Below are 23,213 nucleotides of genomic sequence, written 5' to 3' on the forward strand. Positions count from 1 at the left end.
ATATATATATATATATATATATATATATATAAGATTATGACTGCCTTCAAAAAATAACGTGACCATTATTATTCAGTAGCTAACTGCTGTTTTGAAAATAAGGACACCGCTTTTTATGGTGCAATTTCTTTAACATATGAGATCACTTTTTACTAAGTACCTGCTTTCAATTGAATGATATGAAAACATTTTATTGGCTATTTCATTGAAGAACAAAGCTGAAATCAATGACAACAGAAATAAGAACAATATTTTTAAAGCCAAAAGTGGTCAGTCACAAAAAAAAAGTTCATGCATGTACCACTTTTCACAAGTTTCCATCTAAAGAAACGTGCATTCAAGCAAAACAACTTATAATAACTAGTGACCTATCTCATAATATCGAATATGATTATTTTAGACATGTTTTTAAACTAGAATTTATTTTTAAATTACCGACAAGTAACCGACCTTTTCAACCCAAAACATTCCCGAATGCATTCAAAAAATTGCTCATTATAATGCAGCCTAAAGAAGCCGCTATGTAAATATGAAGCTAAGTTTTATTTTCATTGCTAATTTGTTTATCCTCTTTGCATCTGTGTAAAGGCCTATATTCTAAACGAAAACCTGACTTGTAACACAATAGAATGCGCATAATGCAGAATGCCCATAATAGAAGCACACATAATTTAAGTGAAAAAATTCTAACTGCAGAATTTAACAATTACTACTAAAAAAAACAAATCTCAAAGCTAGTTTTCCTGATCGCGGCAAAAAAAAAAAAAAATGTTTTTTGTTCATTACAGAGAAGCAAAGACATATTTTTAATCCATTTCTTTCAACTTTGCCGCTTTAAAATCACCCTACAAACGGGCATAATAAGTTTTTCTGTAACTACCAAAACACTTTTCCTCTAGGCCTAGCGATTAGTTTTTGTTTACTGCTCCAGCATCCATTTTAAGTTTAGCTGGAAGAACTGGCTCAGCTGGCTTAGAAGATCGGGGGTCGTAATTTTAAAATTAGCTGCACGTTTGAAAAAATGGCAGCGGCAGAGAAAATTAATAGTCTTGAAAATTTAACATTTGTTGTTTGTACTTTTTAAATGTAAACTCACGTGCAAATAGTCAAAATAGTAAAGAACGTGACCGATAAAACTATTTAAATCCAGTGAAATAAGCAAATAAATAAAGTAAAATAAACTTTTTTTACTCCAGTCGACATACTAGCACTATAATTTACAGCACTACAATAGTGACTGATATTTGCTAATATCACAAAATTTGAGGTATTACGACATGAAATGCCGTCTGTTAGGAATGTAAGACGACCAAAAGTTTCACTTGTTATGAAAATAGGTTTACAAGATTTGTTGACAAGAAACGGGCAATTTTATGTTTAATAGAAACAAACGGAGTTTTCTTGCAATGAAATTGTGAACCAGTTTAGTGGCTGAATAGGATTGCATTTCTAAGTTGATTTTTCATTCGTGCAGCAGTTAGGAGCTTTCACATGTACAAAGTGAATATTTATGTTTTTTGAGCTTAGGCATATGTCCTAACAGGAAACTCAAATACTATCAAATAGACAACTTCGTCAGCTCAAACGAACTTACTTCATGTTCGAATTTTCGAACACAGATGTACAAATGTAAATAAGTTTTAAATTCAAAGATAGAACAGGAACGTGCTTGCAAACGGGCGTGAGTTAAACTCCACAATACGACACTTATTTTAATTTTAAAGCAGAAGGCATCTGCTATTTTTTCTCTCTCCATTTGTACAGAATACTTTGTTCAAACAAACGAAAAAAAAAGAATACCAATACATTAGTATTATGCTTTTATTGCAGTACTTTACTAAGCAGTATATGATTAGTGTTCCATAAAATATAACTATGAGTTCCCTGATCTATTTTATTTTGAATATAAATCAAAATATATCATTTTAAGGCCCTGCAATAAACAGTAATGTTGTTTCCCTTTTACTTTTCGGGCAATAAAAATAGTAATAATAATAATAATAAATTAAATAATTTCATTTGAGAGAAACCAAAATTTACATACACAACATACCTTCATAGACAAGTTTAGCAAAATAACTAATTGACCAATACATCTAAAATGTACTTAAGAAAATAAAAACCATACGACAGAAAAAAAATTTTAAAAGAAAGAATTGTGACAAAAATATGACACCAATTTGTTCGGATCATTTAGAAAATAAAGTAGTGAGTTTTTCAAGTGATCAACAGATCAAAGCAAAATAAATTGAAGATATTTTGTCTAATTGTCTTAAAGCTCAAATAATAATTATTACAACAATAATCATAAGTAAAAATTTGAGCAGCATTTAGGGAAATATTATGACCAGCAGAGCATGGTCATTAACTTTAGTTTTAATTATGGTGCTCTAGAAACTCAAAAAAAAAAAAAAAAATGTACTTTCAAGTGATGTAATTTAAAGTACAGCATGTTTATCGCCGAAGTGATAAAATTTCAGATAAAATCCTAACTGAAAAATAAATTTCCAATGTTGCAAATTATTACTTTCATCAACTCTGGGGAAGATGTATATAAGTACTTCTCGATGATAACAAACGATATTCAAGATATTAGATATAAAATTTAAATAAATGTGAGTGAAGTATTTAATGCATTGACTTGAGAAGATCCCTATGCTGTAAAACGTGACTAATAATACAAATGTGAAAGTACACTTGCAATATGAAAGAACAATCAAATCTAGTGCTTGAAGAAATTAGCATTTGCCATGCTGTTGATGCTGACTTTTTTTTTTTGTGTGTGTGTGTAGGAAACCTTTTTTTAGGAGAAGTAATTATTTATCGATGACGATGACAACAGAAGGTCATTTAGATAATTAGATGTAAAATTTGAATACATGTAAGTGAAGTATTTGATGTATTGAACTGTGAGGATCACACAATGCATAAATACTTCACTTACATTTATTACACAAAGTATATTGTTAGTCACTATGCTATAAAACGTTCTTCATAATATAAATCGGAAAGTACACTTATAAATATCAATTAGAGCTAGTTATACGTTGAAAATAATAGAAGTACATATCATTTGCCTTGCTGTTGATGTTAACACTTTTTACTTCTTATTTTTTATGTAGGAAACCCTTTTCACAAAGAGTTATTATTACTAGACGATAACAGAAGGTAATCTAGATAATTAGATGAAAAATTTGAATAAATGTAAGCGAAGTATTTTCCACATTGAACTGTGAAGACCTATGTGCTGTAAAACGTGTCTTAATATAAATGTGATGGTCCTACGGTTGATGCTGACATTCATCCCCCCCCCCCCTGGATGTAGGAGGCTTCTTTTAGGATACAAGAGGATTAATGTATTTTTTAACTCAACAAATTATTATTCTCATCGAATTTGGGAAGGAGTTAATTATTTCTTAATGATAATAGATGGTAATCCAGATAATTAAATTTAAAATTCTAATAAATGTCAATGAATTATTTGATGCATGGAACTGTGACGATCCATATGCTGTAAAACGTGCCTAATAATATAAATGTGAAAGTATACTTGTAACATGAAAGATTAATTAGTACTAGTTATACATTAAGATAAAGTCTATCGTCTCTCAACATTGGCATTACAGATGATGCTGACTCCTTTTACACATCTCTCTCTCTCTTTTATGTAGGACACTTAAGAGGAATAATTATTTCTCGATCATAACGCAAGGTAGTCTGGATAATTAGCTTTAAAATTTTAATAAGTGTTTTATGGAAATATTTGATGCATTAAACTGTGAAGATCCGTGTAAACGTGCCTAATAATATAAATGTGAAAGTATACTCTGAAATGAAGAACCAACTGGTACTAGTTATACATCAAAACATTCTTCCCATCATTGGCCTTGCGCTTGATACTGACTCTTTTTACATCTCTCTCACTCGTTCTTTTTTTTTTCTTTCTTTCTGTTTTATTTTTATTCATTAAACTTTCGTTTGGAGTAATTATTTCTCGATGATAAGATAAGACAGAAGGTAATCTAGACATTTAGATGTAGCTTAAAATAAATGTAAGTGAAGTATGTATTAGATCCATTCAACTGTGAAGATCTCTATGCTGTAAAACGTGCCTAATGATACAAAGGTGAAAGTATACTAGTAAAATGAAATATCAACTGGTGATATCTTCCATTTCTCAACATCGGCCTTGAGGTTGATGTTACCTCTCTCTCTCTCTCTCTCTCTCTTTTTTTTTTTTTAATGTAGGAAGCTTTCCTTCAGGATGCAGGAAAATCTCAATTTCTTTTTCGTTTTGACTGAGATAACTGCACTGTGAATCATATCAAATTTTCCGCCAAAATTATTTTGGATGGATCAAAACCATTCGCGTCCTCATTTTGACAGGAGAGCTTCATTCCCTTTCCCGACGGAGCGAGAAAAGCTCATGGCTCCGCCTCCTACCCAATGGCATTCCTCTCTCACATGGATTACATCATGAGTGACTGCCGCCGACTCCGCCTCTCAATTTCACAATGGGCGCCCCACAAGCGCGAGCTTTGCTTACAAACATTGGACACGTGACAGTTCCCATGTGTATCATTTGAAAACAAAACACTCACCGACTCGGAATGGCATGTTCTGCGCTTGAAGCACAAACTGCTTAAAATCATTTCAAATTCGGGAAAAAATCCCAGTAAAAATACATAAATTTTGAGGAACATATGCAAACAAAAATTTCAAACCATTTAGTGATAAAAATAACTTAATATAGTGATAACAATAAAAGTCTCACCAAAAAAAAAAAAAAAAGATTGATTTTGCGTCTAGTCAAAACTAGTAGCTAGCTTGGACATCAGACTTCCCATCGAAAACAAATTATAAGACCTGAACAACTAACTAAACAATGATAATGTGCAGGGCAGAGTACCAATAGACTGGCAAGTTAAGGTCGAATTTTGATCAGATTGTATTAATACCTTAATATTGTCTATTTTCTACTGCCTTATACATTTTCCTTTATTGTTCAAAGTATAGTTACTTATTATTTGCCCCAACTTTAAAGTATTTTAATTTTCAATTTTAGATGATGCTAAAATATATTACTTTATGCAGCAAAGCACATAACTAACTTCGAATTGCCTGAATGATAATAAAACGAGTAAAAAATAATGCCTTATGCTACGCTTTGTTACTTACAATAAATTACAGTAGAATAAAACATTTTACTTGTTCAAATTTTAAACACTTGCTCAGTCAAATACCAATATAAAGTCTCTCAAAAACGGTACATTCTTTAAAAATTTGTTCATTATTTTTGATATTGTGTCAAATTAGGTAATAGTAAGAAAGTAAGGTTTTAATACACTAACAGTTTTTCATATAGCCCCCTTTTCCCTTCCTAGTTATATCATGAAAATCCAACATCCAAAATCTAGTTTTACGTGTAGGACGAAATTCTTTGCACATAAAAAATATTAAATAGTTAAAACTAAATGTTGGCTTAGTTATTAAAAGTCATAGCTAAAGAGTTCATGGTAACTAATAATTATGTGGTCTTCAACAATGTTAGTGTGTTTCTGTTTCGTTTTGAGAGGAAACAAATCTACTCACATCTATTACAAGATAAATGAAATAATATTTCTAAAAATTTAACCAAGTTTTTTTTTTAAGAAAAGGGGGCATAGCTGACTGCTGAACCTAAATGATATGAGAGCACTAAGTGGTCAAAACTATGCATTAGCATGTTTTCTTCTATAAGAGAACGAATTTAATCAACATTTATCTTTAATCTTTCGAGATTTTTCTAAACTATGTGGTTTACAACACTGCACTAATATATTTTGTTCACTGAGAACAAAACTACAATAATTACAACAGTATTTTTAACTATAATAAAATAATAACCACAATAATTACAACAGCAATTTTAACTACAATAATTAATAAAAACTACAATAATTAATAATAACTATAATAATTGATAACTACAATAATTACAACAGTAATTTTAACTACAGTAGTTACTAATAACTACAATAATTACAACAGTAATTTTAACAACAGTAATGAATAATAACTACAATAATTTTAAGACATCGCTGTAAAAGTTAGTTTTATACTTCAAATAAATCCCAGATATATTTAAATTCTTGTTAGAAATTCAATGGTTGAAAAATTTTATAGTTAAAAATAAATTTTAAAGATTTATTACAAGAACTAGCCGCCTGCGGCGACCAGCTGGTCCGCCTTTTTACGCAATTCGCTTTTATTGCGCCAGGGTTGCCGCCTTCGGCGGCTGCTTAGACAATTTAGCGACGGTATTAATCAATGTTTTTCTCTATATAACAATATTATCATTCGCCTTTTTACGCCAATGTTGACTTCTTCGACAGCTGCTTAAAAAAAATTGTCGATGGTATTAATCAATCTTTTTCTCTATACATCAATATTAACATTCGCCTTTTTACGCCAAGGTTGCCGCCATCGGCGGCTGCTTAAAAATTTTTTGTGTTGAATAAAGTATTTTCTAGATCTATCTCCCGTTATGTCCTTTGGAATATTTTTCAGGGAAGGGGAGGGGAGGTACAAAAGGCATACTCTTCATGCAAATTTTGTCGGAAAATAACAAAAAGCATTTCCACTTTTATGTGAAAGCATTGTTTTTTCAAAGTCGTGGGGGGTGGGGGCTATTGATCCCCCGTTGAAGTTCCTCTATTTCTTACTGTCCTTCTACTGTATCCACCTTTATATTTGTCCACCTTTCTTTCTCTCTATCTATCTATCTATACGATCCAAGCATATCTACCTCTGATAGTAATTAACAATCCTTTATATGTAAAAAAAAAAAAACGTTTTTTGCCCACTTAATATCATCTCTCTATCTACCAAACATAACACCAATCCCTACAAAAATCATGCAAAAAAAAAAAAAAAACGCGAGCTTCATTTATTTACTTAAAATTACACGCAAAAAAAAGCTCTATATTCCCTGTAGTGTCCAAAAAGCAGCGCTTGCAAAAGTTAAAAAAAAATCACCGCTTTTATTGAATTAAAATGCGCAAAAATATTTGACCAAAAATAAATATAGCAAACAGTCCAGAAAAAAAAAAGTTGGAAAAATCAAGATCTGAGAAACCTCTGAACGTTAAAAAAAAAAAGTGAAGAGAAAGCAAACGATTTCAGTTAGGTCACGTGATGAGGAAGTGCGGAACTCAGCCGGCAATGCTTACAGGTCGCGTCGTGTTCTGCATTTAAAAAATTGTAAAAAAAAAACTTTTGCGTATTTTTAAAAACTTTTTTCTTCTGAAGGGGGCGGAATGTTTTTACTATTACCAACTAAAATTTTGGAATTGAGGGCTCAATACTTTTTGCAGGATGCGTTTAGAAAACAATTAAACCCTGAAAAAAATGCAAAATAAAGGTTTTTTCAAAAATTCACAAAAAATACAAAAAGTGCTCTATCTTCAAAATTTTATTGTTCATCATATTTAAAATTAAATTTCTGACACTATAGTACAAAAAATATTTGTCTGGCGCGATTGGTTCGGGGTCTGTGAGGTTAAAAATACTAAAAAGTGCTAAAAATCACATAAAACATTAAATAACTTTTTTTCTAATTAAAATATCAAAAATCGAAGCCCGAGGTGCACAACTTCAGCAAAAACTACACCTGTATACCAAATTTCATCTTTCTAGGCCTTACCGTTTTCCCGGGATGCGCGCCACAAACACACACACACACACACACAAACATCTTATTTTATTATTACAAGAATGAGTGAAACCTGGTACATTCTAATGTATGATTTAAAGTAAAAAGAGATTTCATCAAGTAAAATATTAAAATGATTAAAAAAGTAAGAATGTTTCAGTGATAGACTTACTAGTTAATGACTTACTTGGATTGCTAACCCATTCTTGTAAAGCTTTCTGAAGTCTCCGCACATGCAGCGGTTTACTGGCCATTCCAACTAAAGCCATTATTTCTAAGAATTCTTCTTCACCGGCTTCACACAATTGTTGAACATCATCGCCTCCTGGAAAAAATAAAGTGCATAATTATTTTGTTTCAAACGTATTCCTAAAGATATGCTACAATACGAAGTTTTAAATTGGATTTTTTTTTCTATCAAGTTTTATCTTATCAAATTCTAATCACAAGCATATTATGTATTGCTTAATTTCTTTCACGAAGTTCAGGAGCCCTGAATACTGTACAATTTATTTTCGTATAAGTATTCTTGTTTTCTTCTACTGTGTTAAAATTCACATAAAACTGAAAAGTACAACAGCTGAGTTCCCTTGAGCTCCCACTCAAATAAAACCTCGAAGAAAAAAATTGCAATAAAATGAGGTCGTAGATTTTGGAAATAAACTACTGAATACTGGTAGGGTTAACGTTTTCATCAGCAATGGATGAACAAGCGGTCATGAATCACCACCGACAAACTATTGGAAAATTAAAATCAAACACGTCTAATGTGTGTTATGGCAACCTAAGTTGTTAGTAACTTTGAAACGAAAATTGAAAGGTTAAGTGGAAAATGGGGCTATGTGACATTTATTTAGTCTGAGATGATCATGTAGATAGTGATTTTATAGAAGTGTAACAATAAATTTGACACTTCCATGAGATAACGTTATCAACATAACTATCTCAAGATTTAAATGTTACACATCCATAAAAATAGTATCATCTACATGATAATCTCAAAATAGAACAGATGTCCCCTATCTTCTTTTCCACTCAAACTTCAAATAGCACCATCTGCATGAACATCTCAAACTATAAACAAATGTCACACATAGCCCCTTATTCCACTCAATCCTTCAAACACCACCATGATAATCTTAAAATGTAAACAAATGTCACAGAGAACACCTTCTTCCACTCACCTCTTCAACTGTCCCAACGTGTTTTGGACCTTTTACTTAAAAGGCAGTAATTTCAATCACCAATTAAATTTTATAATTATGAATCAGTTAGATTGACTATAAGTATATAACAGATCCTTAACAATTTTAGAAGTGTAGTTAATGATTAATATCGGAGCTTTTGCATCTAGTTTATAGAAGATGTTACCAACAATGATTACTAACAATGTTAATGTATTTCAGAGCAAACGGAGCTATTTCTCATAAATTGTTTTTCTCTTTATCAAAATTTTAGAAACAGTGCTTGCAACAAACGTAACCAAAAATGAAGCATTCAATTTTTTCACAACTAGGTTCAAAAATTCCTCCAAGTATTACGGACAGCAAATGAGCTTCAAAATTTGTGCTTCATATATTTAGGAGCAAATTTTTTAATTAGTAATGGCAGCTATTGTCATAATTGAAAAAACATAATTAGCCGTCTCCCATTGCAAGTTTACGTTTTAAGGCAAATGTAAAACAATTTCAAACGGAAAGTACTGTACTGTGTGTGTTAAGGAAAGTTAACATGTTATGTTCAATTAAAATAGACTTCATATGAGCATGGTCAAAAACATTGCAGTAGTCAAACAGTAGTCAAACTGGAATTTGGAAAATATTTAACCAATTTTACATGAATCGCCTTATCGCTTAACCTTTACATAAAACTGTGCATACTCCAAACTTGCTAATTGGCATCACACTATTGATATTGAGCAATAATTTGCTCCAAAAATTGGCTCAACACAAGCTTAAAATTCAAGTATCGGCAGAAAAAATATCGATTTGGATTTTTCTTTTTCGTTAAAGGAATAAATAAAAAAGAAAGATATAAAACCAAATAAATTCGTCTAAATTTTTTTTAAAAATATTTTTACATAAAAAAGTACGAAAATAAAATCAGTATTAAATTAGATACACAATAAATATAGATAAACATGACGGAGCGAAAATACTGATAGAATAATCGAGATAAATGCAAATTATTCGATGAATTAATTAGTCTGAAAATTAATTGTTTCGATTGACTTATACAAGAGAAAATGCTCATTCTCCTTCAAGAAACTCTTGATAAGAAACTTTTGACTTTTTGCATGTTTATTATGACCTGCAGAATCTTACTAAGAGCAATTATAAGTGTTGCTTTTTGTATTTAATCGTCTCCTTTGGCAAAAGACAATCTAATTCAGGACAAAAAGCAAAATAATTGCTTCCGTGATTAAGACTCCAACTTTGCATCGTCGAAAGACAAAAATCGCTTTCACCGGTTCTCTCATGCTTAAAATGCATTCTCTTTTAAAAATAGAGCAATGTTTATTCGACAAATGAAGAAACTTAATTTAAAACCCCAACGTATTTCTATGTGCAAGTTGCTTAAATTGAAAAAAAAAAAAAAAAAGAAATATTTGCACTTTAGATAAATTCAAAAAATAAATCTTACTAACTCAATCTGGTATTGGTTTTGAAATTTTTCCAATCAAAATATTGCTGGTCTGCGATCATATTCAAATGGACGTTAAACCTTAAATATAATCTTACAAATATATGAGCAGCAATTATTTATTACGTAATGGAAATTTCGCAAAATGAGGAAAAATATATATTTTTAAAATAAAATAAATAATAGTTTTTACAAGCAAAAGTTCATTACATTTAGTTGCATGTATTTAGGATAACTTCGGGATTTTAAATCTTAAACTAGTTCAAGCTATTTTTATGCGTGTGTGGGAGTGAAAAGTTATAATGATGGTAAGCGTAACAGTTTAAAATAAATTTAGGTAGAAATAAAATAGGCACTAGAGCATTTGCCTAGTTTTAAAACGAAAAAAAAAAAAATCAAGGTAACATTATAAGGATTACGAACACCAAATCTGTCCTTTTAAAACTTTGTGTAACGAACATTTACTATTTGATGTAATACATCACTACCCCATTTCCGATACAAAACTTGGAAAAGTTCAAATGGGTATTTCATTTATTTATTTATTTATTTATTTATTTTTTTACGTTTGACGATGAAGTTAAGAATAAACTTAAAATGCTGCGTTCATATAAGTAGTTGTTAACAAAATAGAGTGTTTAAGGAAATATCGGCATAAGTTTGGAAAAGCAAAACACACACACGAAAAAGTACATTTTTATTTACACATGCAAATTTACTTATGTCAAATGGAAAGTGATCTTGTGGTAAAAATAATTCCAAATACCATTACACTTAATAAAATTATTAAAAATCAAACAAAAGAGCTTTTTTTCTTTGCTTAACGGCAAACGCACCAAGAGGACTAATAGTAAAAAATAAAGCTTCAATACAAAAACACGTTATATCTCTAATTTAGATCAATTAAAATATATAGGCTAACATAATGCCAAAATTTATTATTTGAAGGAAAAAAGATATGTTTAATGAGAAAGAGAGACCAGACTTTTAAAAAAAAGTTAAACTAGTTTTGCAATTCATCCAATGAACAATAAACAACCCAAGACGAAGAATTCTAAAAACGAATGGAAAATGCTAAATCATTATTTTTATTGTGACCTACATTCGGATATCGCCATTTGCAATTTTCTATTAATGAATGCTGGCGTGAGAATATCTACTGAAATGAAGATACTAATTTCAAAGTTCAAATGCAGAATATGAACGAATTTCATATCATTAGGAGGAAAACAAAAATAGGGCAATGAAAAATAAATTAATGAGTTTGCTGATCCACAATAATGCTGAGCAGCAACGAAACTTCAGAAAAGATCAATCAAATAACGAAAAGGATGTTGAAACGTTCTAAACTAGTATTTCCACTAACAACCACTTTTGCAAAAGCCGCCTTAATTTTACCAAAAAGCATAAAATTGGAGATTTCGCTGCATCAAGAAAAAGAAGAAGAAAAAAAACTTCTCATTTCGTATGGAAATAGCGTATAATCAAACTTTTTCCATTCAAATTCTCGAATTCGTTCCCGGGTTCTTCAGCAAACAAAGAAAGGGTAATTCAGAAAACTGGACGAAATCATGATTGATCACAACGCGGAAAGATGCCTTTTTTAGAAAATAATTGGAATCCAGGAACTCGATCCCAAACACGAGGACCACCCCATTGTTGTGCTTATTTTAAAATAATATTTTTGCTTTTAATTTATTCAGCCAGTGTGGTCGATAAACATTACTTTTGAGGCAAACTATTCGATGGAAAGAATTTCGATATTAATATCGAAAAAAATATTTCAGGAAACAATATATTATCTCGCACGTTTCATCGACACTCGGAAATAGGTGCTAGAGATAATGATAAACATTACTTAAACAAGTTTTTTATATTGATTTAAAGGAAATCTGATTTACTTTTAATCTAAATAGGTCACGGCAAAACCTCAACTATGCAGTTTTGCTTTTATAAGATCATTTTTCTTTTTTTTTTCTTTAGAGCAAAATTCGTTAGATGTTTATTGAAAACTGAATGCTTAAAAATTATCTTTTCGTAAATTTTTCATAAAATTAGTTTTATTTTATGTTGATAAATTGAAAATTAGTCAAAAGTAATTTTTTGGTTTATGAAAATAACAATCAGTTTCATTTCCTTTTTTTATTTATTTATTCAGTTATTTTTTAACAAAATGTTAAAGATTGTGTTAAGAAACCCCCATGTTCATCTTTTACATTTTCTAAACATTTTGGTAATAGACTTTTAAATAAATACATAACTTAATGTATTGTATTGAATTATTAAGTTTTCGATTTCTCTAACTTTGGATCTATCTTGTAACATACGTAATTAATAGACATAGCCTAATAGCTATACAATCCGGTGGGTCCACTATCAAATCCGGGACAAAAAGGTTAATTTAAATGCTCAGTGTCAAAAACAGTTCTTGGCAAAAATGGCTAACTCGCTTTTTTCTTTCTTTTTTTTTTTCTAATTTTTATTTAATTTCATGCCACATTGTCCTAAACATTCGGTCATAATATATGAGTATAAATAAGGTAGTTTAAATTATCAAAATGAGACAACAAAACAATTGTAGTTTTGACTAAGGAGGGGTGGAGAGATGATAGAAATTACTAAACTTAAGTAATAGAGTTGTGGCAATAATTCCAAAAGAGCTAAAAAAATGATGTAGTATTCATTTCTTTATGTTTTCTATATCAACGACATATTTTCTGTATAATAGCTAAGAAGGTATCTTAAGCAGAATAATAAAAAAAATGATGGCACCAAATTCTTGCAATAAAAACTGCTTAAGTGCTTTCAGCTGTTATTACGCAAACTTTGGTTTAATAATTCATAACCGACAAGCCAAGACTAAGAAACATTTCAGACAACACGACAAAAAGAGAGTGAATAAAATTTCCAACTACATAATCGAGATTCACTCATTAATTCAAAATTAAATAATTCATGGGTCTCTCATAACTGAAGCACACTCCCTCGAAACTTAATTTTAAAGATAATTGCTTTAACAAAAGAAATTATATAGGAAAAATTATACATTTCAACGAGATCCAAAAACTATCAATACTATTCTCAACGAACACACTTTTTCAAGTCTCAAAATCTTCCATTTTTCTCTCTTTAATGAATATTAAACACGAAACTCACTGCAGAAAAATAGAAAAAGAAAAAAAAAGCATCATTTCTATTTGCAAGCATGAGGAATAAATAAGCAGTATACACAAAGAGGCTACACAACAATCTAGGCCATTTGCACACATGGTGGCATGCTTCCATTTCAAAGATCATAAAAAAAACGAGAAAAAAGGAAATAAAAAGGGGAGGGGCATAAAATGATAGCTAGGAACTCATTTGAATGCAGGGGCAGTCAAGACTGCTCTGGTCGATGTTCATTTGAGATACTAACGCTCGATATTTGCATTGCAGGGTCCGTGGAAAGTTAGGGAGCTAGTCCTTATCATGGTGGAGTATTTCATTGTTTTGACTTTTCGTTTCCATATAAATTTCATTCAGTAGATGCATAAAGCGTGTTTATGGTAGGCATTTGTAAGCGAAACTGAAAAAGTTGCTTTCCTTTTTTTGAAAGAGAGCCAAAAGGAAAAAAAAAAGAAAAGAAAAATCGTAGTTCTCCGACTGTGTAAATACTTCGTTGGAAACAATCAGAAAAACTAAGCAGGGTTCAGTGAATTGTTGCCCTAAAATGTGAGATAAAACTAGCTGAATGAAGTCAAAAAATAAATAAGTTAAGACATTATAAAAGTTTTTATCTCAGATATTGTTAAAAAATTTTAACCAATTTATAAGCCTTGGGAACTTATTTATTATTCAGTTACTCTTTATTCAATTAACTTAATTTGCGCATACTGCTATGATCATTTAGTTTTCCTTAAACTCCGGTACAAATGAACTCCAATTAGAAAAACAACACGTTATCAGGAAAAGGCACTGAAACCCAGTGTGATACTTATGAGTGTAGAGGTGAATAAATAAATTTGTGCTACTAAGTATCAGTAAGATAAAACAAATTTTGCAGCAGATTGCAAACACATGTTTCGGGATATCAAGGAACCCCTATTTCAATGTAGAAAACTAGTTTCCCTAAAACTAAGGTACAAATGAACTCCAATTAAAGAAACAACACGTTATCAGAAAAATTCACTGAAACCTATTGACATTTATGAGCGTAGAGATTAATAAATAAATTTGTGCGACAAAGTGTTAGAAAGAGAAACAAAAAATTGTGCAGCAGATTGCAAACACGTGTTTCGGGATATCAAGGAACTCCTATTTCAATGTAGAAAAATAGTTTCCCTAAAACTAAGGTACAAATGAACTCCAATTAAAGAAAAAACATGTTATCAGAAAAAGGCACTGAAACTCATTGACATTTATGAGCGTAGAGATTAATAAATAAATTTGTGCGACAAGGTGTTAGAAAGAGAAACAACAAAAGTTGCTACATATTGCAAACACGTGTTTCGGGCTTACAAGGAACCCCTAATTCAATGCAGAAAATAATATTCCTAAAACTCCTGATCAAATGAACTCCAATTAAAGAAACAACACGTTATCAAGAAAGGCACTGAAATCCAGCTTGGCATTTAAGAGCGTAGAGATGAATAAATAAATTTGTGCTACTAAGTAGCAGTAACAGAAACAGATTTTGCTACAGATTACAAACACGTGCTTCGAGGTATCAAGGAATCCCTATTTCAATGTAGAAAATAGTGTTCCTAAAACTGCAGTACAAATGAACTCAAATTAAAAAAACAACACGTTATCAGGAAAAGGCACTGAAACCCGGTTTGACATTTATGAGCGTAGAGATGAATAAATAAATTTGTGTTACAAAGTAGCGGTAAGAGAAACACATTTTGCTACAGATTGCAAACACGTGTTTCGAGGTATCAAGGAACCCCCCATTTCAGTGTAGAAAAATGTGAGCGAACGGAAAAAATGCTTCTCTTAATCTCTAAATAGAAAGAGATAAAAAAAAATCAGAATTGATAAAAAGGGAGGGAAATGTAAGTGGGAAAAATTATTGCAATTTAAAAAAAAGTAGTCATTAGCTAGTTTTGTAAACGATACGCAAATAGTTAAGGCACTACAGCAAGTTTAGCATGACAATCATGTGTTAGTGCTGTATTATCGGATGTAAGTAGTAAGGATGACATCAACTAAGTACAACGATTTTGAAATCACGAGACTAAATAATTGGGTATTTATTTCCTTCTTCTAAGGGAGATGGTCAAAATGTCAGAACTTAAAAAATGGGCAATGCATATCACAACACTTACAAAATATTAACTACTTACTTTAAGGAGTTTTAAAATTTTTGACTTAAAGAATCAAAAGCATAGCTGTACGAAAACGGCAAGTTTGGTCAAAATGATATTCAATCCGCAAGTTTTCCAACAACAAATGAACTCGCACTTAGTACATAATTATTTCATAGCATGACGTCCTGAATCACTTAAATAAATATGGTTTAATAGTATTAAAAATTATAAATGGTCTAAGCACCTCGTTTTGTATATCTCTATGAATGAAAGTCGCAAACGTCCACACGCTTCAAAAGTGTTCGGGAGATTACCAATAAGGAAGATGAATACCTGAATTTCAAATGAAGGTTTAATAGTATCTAGACACTTAAAATGGTAAAAATTGATCAAACTATCAAGTTGTTTTTTTTTTTTTTTCTCCTCTCGCTTTAAAAGTTTTCTTCTCCCATAACTTCCAAACGATATTAAGATGGTGATACTCAAAATAATTCTCTAGTTACAAGGAATTTTCTCTCTTGATATGCTATCACCTAACAAATTCCATTTCAAAAAACTTTAATTCAATACTGAAGAGAAGTGCTTTTGACATAAGTTGTTTCAGTCAGGATAGCACAACCCCCCAATGAATCAATGCATCATAATTATTTTAATGACATTATAAGCTGTGTAGTAGTATACAGTTATACTTATTTTAATAAAATTACAGCTTTTGTTTTTTACCTCAATCAGAGCTATTAGTTAAAAAAAATAAATAAAAATATATTATTGAAAAACAGCTATTTAATTGATCAATTTTTGTAGATTTCTTAACGTCAAAATTTTGGAGAAAATCTTGATTTTTTTACCCATTTGTAGCGTAAAAAATCATTAAAAAACTATCACTTCCAACATCTTAAATGAGGCAGGCCACACGCACTAAGATTAATTTTATACAAAAATTGGGTGCATAGACAGATTTGATTTTAAGCTATCGTGGTTCGAAAAATGTTAATTATCTCATTAAATCTAAATTAGATAATTATTAAAATTTAATGAGCTAATTAGCAGTTCATCAGAAATTTTTATATTGAAATGGTTTTAAAAGTAAACTACTCGCCAAAAAAAAACAGGACTTTTAAAGTGAAAAAAAAAAAAAAAACAATGTGCATCACAAGTTAAAAGATGCCTACATATTAACCCTCTCAGAAAGTTCAAAGGGGTTCACTCGGTAGGTAAAACGAAAAGTGAATGAAGGAAAAAAAAGTGAGGGAATGTGGTGAAACATCGGGTAAGCTCAACAGTGAAAAAATTAAAATAAATAAATAATAAAAAATAAAGAGGAAAAAACTAGAGTTCCCAAACCCTTTCGAGTTCAAAGTTCGATCTGAGCACCCTGCATCAGTTCACAGACCCTCGCTCAACCCTTTTTTATGCAGAGTTTTTTGCGTTGATTTCCGGAGCCGCACCTTGGGAAAAGCAAGCGAACAGGTAGGCCCCTGGAAAAGCCCCTTCGGATCCTGCATGGGAACGCAATTCTTTTACAGGAACGACCCCGAGATCGGTGCACGAAAAGTACCATCAACCTTTGAAAGCGGGAAGAGTTGAAAGATTCGATGAACTTTGGCATCCGCGCTACTAAGAAGCAGCCCAAGTGACTAAGATTTAAGTTTTATTACATTTAACTATACTAAGTGCTACTTTGTAGAAACTAGATTGAAATTTATTTTAATAATTTTTGCAACTGAACCTCCCAAAATCACATTTAAATTAATTTTTATTGCTAATTATAACAATTAGTGCAACTTTGAATTAATCTTAAGTTAAACGCACAACCTTAATTTTTTGTCAACTATATTAATTTGTGCTACTTGAGGAGATTTGATAAATTTTCGCATCCGTATTCCTTAGAAACTGCACCTTAAATCTCCCAAAATCACTTGTAAATTAATTTTTATTACTAAGTATAACTATTAGTGCTACTTCGAATTAGTCTTAAGTTGAATGTAATTTGTTGTCGACTATATTAATTCATGCTACTTGAAAGATAAGACAGTTTTTCGCATCCGCGCTCCTTAGAAGAAGTTGCACTTAATTGGACTAGGATAAGTTTTGTTACATTTCGTAACAATCTGCTACTTAATGAAAACCAGGTTTAATTGTTTATTTCAGTAATTCCTACTGATGCCGAAATTCACCTGCTAATTAATTTGAATTATCACTAATTATAACAATAAGTGCTGCTTTGAATTAGCCTTACGCTGAATGCACAACCTTAAGTTATGTCGACTAGATTAATTTCTGAGTAATCTTTAAGTGGCAAAATTAAGATTGATTGAAGATATGCTTCATATCAAAGAAACAAAAAACAGTAATATAATACGTTTTCCCGAAATAATTGTGTACTAAACTGTTACGAGTTATACAAACAGGTCACTTTAAATATCGGTAATGCATTTAAAAAGAAAGCTAGCCATTTTTATTCATAAAATTTAAATCTCATCTTGTTTATCCGCATGCGTAATAATTTCAATTACCTTATATTTGTAACAGTTGCGTAAAGTCCGAATTCGGTATTAACATTTAATTTTATTTTATTTCGTGTCCTTGGTTTTTAATTTCTAAATTTGCAACCCTAAATACAGGGTCTCAAAAAGCATTTAATTGAATTCAAGATTGCTGAATCTATAATTATTAGATACGATATAAAATTATGTGAAAGCGTATTATATAATTGAAAAAGACAAGTGAAAAAGTAAAATTGAAATTTCATAATGCGAAATTCCAGAAAATACTGGAATCTGTAGATTGTTAATGGGACACATAATCAAAGGATTTTTTGTGGTTTGCACATAATTAAAGGAATGTGCACAGCATATATTTAAAAACTCAAATGTCAAGGTTTCGTAAAATGCTTTTAGCTAACAACCAGCAATTTTAAATTAATTTTAAATAAGGCAATCAAAACCTTTATTTCCTTTTATTAATAACAGCACATTGGACTTGAAGGACACTTTGAAAAAAAAATGGTCGTGAAAAAAATACGTTTCGTTTAACTGACGTTTATTTATGAAATGAAACATATTATTATGCTAAATTCCTTCCCTCTCCTTCAGAGGAAAAAGAAGGAAAAAAAAAGAATGACATGTTTTTTCATTTCTTATAACAAAACCACAAACAGCAATAACTCATATTTAATGAATTTAAGGAAAGCACATAAAAAAAAGTAGCCAAACTTGTGAGTAAACTTCTGCACGAGAGAATCTAGTTAAAATTTTGAACGCCATTGTTCTCAGTCTACCATAAAAACCCTGAATGATCGTAAGATATTAAACACACCTAAATAGCTATACTTCGGTAAACGAACTGGAGTTGTCATAAATAGCAGTTACTCGGGTTTTTGGAGCCTATGCAAGTTATAAAGTTATAGCCATTAATAAATTTCAACTAAAATTTCAAAGTTGAATCGTTTATTTCGGAAACCAGCTAAACGCAAAAGTTTTCTCATTTCCGGAAGAAAAAAAAATCATTACATTAAATAGTTTAATAGGGATAACAACATTTTACTGAAATAAATATACCTAAATGTGCATCTCTTTCATTTTTAATTACTTTAATCGGCATCGAAAAATTTCAATATAATGAAAAAAATGTTTTTTCGTAACTTTAGAGCTTGTCACTTGACAGGTTTTTGAAACACACGGTTCAATTAAGAAAATGTAGTTTAGTTGTACATCGTATGCTTTTCGTTTAATTGTATCAAAACATTTGGTAATAAGATAACCCATGTGTTGTAACGTAATATGTTTATTTCCAGCTTTAGATAATTTTGTTTCTAAAACAGTTTTAGGAACTAAACTGAAATTTTTGTATACCTCCATGGAAATCAGCACTTAATTTTTAGTTTGCACAGAGTTGTGTAAAATATAGTAATATTTAATTTGAACACGTAACAAAACAATGCACATTTCAGTACGTACCTTCTCTACATTGCCACTCAGTCACTAGCAAACATCATAAGTAAACTGGTTTCTACCCCAGTTCAAACTTAACGCTGTATATGCATCAAAAATATCATCTAAAATCAAGAAATTGCTCGAAAAAAATAAATAAATTTTTAAAAAATGGAATTATCTCAAAAAAGCAAATTAAATGTTCGGAACACTAGGACACAGACTTTTTATCAATATCTTTACATGATTAAAAACACAACTTCATATTTACAAGTATTTCATTTCTTTGTTAGTATTATTACAGGGAAAGTTTAGCGAAGCAATAAATGCAAGTTAAACTCTAAGTATGTCAAGGTCCAATAGCAAGCACATAAATTGTTTGTTAATAATATTTTAATAGATCATTATTATTAGATCATTTTATTGGTATGCTACCAGAAAAACATTAAAGCAATGTTGAAGTGATCTTTTAATATGGCAAGAACACTTTTGCTTCAATAAAAGAAATTATGTCACTACACTTTGATAATTAAAATAATATCTGAAGCCAAAATCAGCTGTTTCTGAGAATCATTACAGCAAATTTTAGAACTTGCAAGCATTTAAGAAATTTATACAACGGCGTTCGGTAGGGTTTAAATCAAATTTCAAAATGCTTATAATTTTCTTCAAAACGCGTGGTTTTTGAATTTTCTTCCATACATAGAAAAAGTTCCAAACATTTACTTAAGAAAAGCAACACCGATAAGATACTTTTTTAAAAGAACATTTCTTGGAGCATTTTTTTATTGTTACAGATTTATCGATGACTGATAATGAAAATAAATTAAACCTACTTTTTTACTATTCATATCAGATTTAAAAACTAGTTTTAAAGATTTGGCGAAAAAATGTTAACGGTTCGAAAGCTTTGCATTAATACAACTTGGCATTTTTAAAATCAAGTCAAAAAGGGTTTAGAAACTAATTCACTTTTTTTTTTTAAGTTTCAGCTGACAAGAGCTGGAAATAAACAACTACAATAATTAAATTTTCACACTTCCATAATTTAACATTCAGACAGCCAAGAAATATTACACAACAAGAAAAGTTTTTAACCCTGCTCCCCCAACGGGACTTATTCAACTGTAAAAAAGAGACACGATGTAAATTTTTCATGTCTGGAGAGCCAGAAGAAAAATCATCTTACTCTTTCCTCTTTAGGGAAATCATTATCTCAAAAAGAAGAACACTTGTGTTTTCGGTAAACAAGACTTTTGCTTTTAGAAAAAAAACTATTACCTTACTTTTTAAACGCAATAAAAAATAACCAATACTTTTGCAATTCTGCGCTCTCAGTTTTCTTTTCTTTTTACTTAACATAGCACAAGGGGAGGAGGGCTAAATTTCAAAAGAAATTGTTAGTTAAAAATGAATTTGTAAATAGGCTGGCAGAAAATAAAACTTTTTAAAACTATTTTAGCAGCCTATACGAATTAAACAGAAATAATAGTTAGTGTGGTTCAATATGTCGACTTTGAAGTCTGCTCAGGGTTGCAGCTTATCAAGATACCTGGAGCAAAAAACATCTTAACGACTTTTTTCTTTTTGATCTCTAACCGAATTAAGGATAAGAAAACACACATTTGCAGAATAAAGCGAGGAAACACTTAATTTCAAGTGAAAAGGAAAGTTAAAAATACTTTCTATAATATTGGCGCCAAATAATAATAATTAAAAAAAAAAAAGAAATATATTTCAGTTACTTTATATTTAATGCAATTGGGAATAACATTTAGTGTGGTCAAAGCGTTAACTTATGCGTCCGAACTGGACGAAACGCTGGTAGTTAGACTACCAATATGAAACAAAAAAAAAAAAAAAAAGGGCGCCGGTTAATTGAATCAGTGGTTAATTGGATCAACCGCTTTAATGAATCAAATTGGCAAAAACAGAATAAAATCCAGCTTTATTGAATTAGCCGCTTTATCGAATCAGCCGCTTTATGGAATCGAGACTGTTTAGAACAAATGTGATTCATATAAGCGGCGGCCACTGTAGTTAGCGAAGTTCTGAGAAAACTACAATTTTCATACTAATTCACCATCGAAGGAATTAAAATTTTAGTTACTGCAGACGAAACAAAAAAAAAACAAGATTTAGTATGGCTTCAAAACTTCAAATGTTAATTAGCAGCTGATAACAGAATTAAATCTGAGTAGTAGTTTCCCAAGGTAGCTGCAAATGCATATAAAAATTAAACTTTTAAATAATGCAGCCGGTTTCCTATTACTTAATTCCAAGTTATTTTTATGCTCTATAAAATCCCACACCTTCAGAATGCTCATGGATTCAAGACAAAATCCAAAGACAAAATGTTATTCACTATACTCCAAGCCCACTGCGCCGCTCCATCAGCAGCTTCATTCATACATAGTAAAACAAGAGTCATCTTTTTAAGATTTGATTGACAACTACAAATGCTAATTAAATATTGTCTTTTACAGAAAATTGACCTTTATCGTGCTTAACATTGTAAATATCTGTTCCGAGTAAGTATTTAGGTTAATTAAAGCATCTATCAAGCATTTCATACTTATGAGTCGGAGGAAGTCGTATTTTGCTCCTACTTGAAGAAAGAGAGAGAGAGAGAGAGAGAGAGAGAGAGCGCAAGATAAATCAATCATCAACTAGTATTTTCTGCCAGAGCCGCGAAAAGCGCAACAGAAAATGAGAATAAACAGCGATTTGTTTTATCTTTTGAAACAAATCAACAAAAGCAAAGCTTCTCCCCAGCTTTGCTTAAATATGTTCCAATAAAGGATAGTTTTCGCTTATGAATTTCAGTTTATACAGGACATCGCTTTTTTTTCTTAGGAGAAATTGAGCAGTTTGCTCGCACGTGAATGTATAAGCTCTTTAATGTTCACGAATAACCCACAGGGATTCACTCATTTCATCTTTTTATATTTCAGCACCTTACTTCGATTTTGCTTTTTAATAGCAATATTTTTTTCTTTCTTTCTCCTGCTTAGGGCGCGCTTTGGAGTTAAAATGGCATTCCAGTTCGCAGTTATTTTTATTTTACTTTTGCAATTTGAAAAGAATCTCCCGGAACCCGATTTTTCATTTGCTTTAATTTCGCGAGGATCGCTGCAAAATAAAATTGAATGGAAAAGTAATGAAGTTGAAATGATAGTAAATTGCCTTTGTTTATATGTTTTAAGAGGGAAACGATCTTGTATTTTTTTTACGCAAAGGAAGAGAAATCGCAGCAAAAACTACTGTGCCTATAAAATACCCCAGATGATGCATTATAAAAGCGTTAAAAAAGAAACATTGGCTGACATGTGCCATAAATTGACAAATGGAACAGATATGTTTAAGGTCGTTCTTAGAAAGATATCATACACGATAAGGTTAAGAGCAGTATCTGCAGAAATGAGTTTTTGAGATATTTGAAGAAACGCGTTTTGGATTTCATACTAACAATAGTGACGAACAGATAGGATTTTTTTGAGTATGCAAAATCAGTCTGAATGCTTTTTATAGATCTTGACATGAAAAAGAAGAAAAGACAAAATGACAATGTTCTTAAATGTGAATATCTAAAACTTTTGTAGCAAAACACTCATTACATAAATTCACCTTTGAAATGATTCATACTAAACCAAACAA

General features: G+C 30.7%; 1 protein-coding gene across 3 annotated transcripts in view; it reads right to left on the reverse strand.

Annotated features, from left to right (window-relative positions):
• Positions 1–23,213, reverse strand: part of LOC129231379 (NGFI-A-binding protein 1-like) — a 163,423-nt gene that overhangs the window by 73,296 nt on the left and 66,914 nt on the right. For 2 of the 3 annotated variants that reach the window (XM_054865677.1, XM_054865676.1), the window contains exon 3: positions 7,866–8,018. In XM_054865677.1, coding sequence (XP_054721652.1) covers positions 7,866–8,018 — 153 coding nt within the window. The remainder of the gene's footprint in view (positions 1–7,865; positions 8,019–23,213) is intronic. The other variant, XM_054865678.1, reaches the window with a different exon arrangement.

Source organism: Uloborus diversus, chromosome 10, assembly GCF_026930045.1.
Source record: "Uloborus diversus isolate 005 chromosome 10, Udiv.v.3.1, whole genome shotgun sequence".
Classification (NCBI taxonomy): Eukaryota; Metazoa; Arthropoda; class Arachnida; order Araneae; family Uloboridae; genus Uloborus; species Uloborus diversus.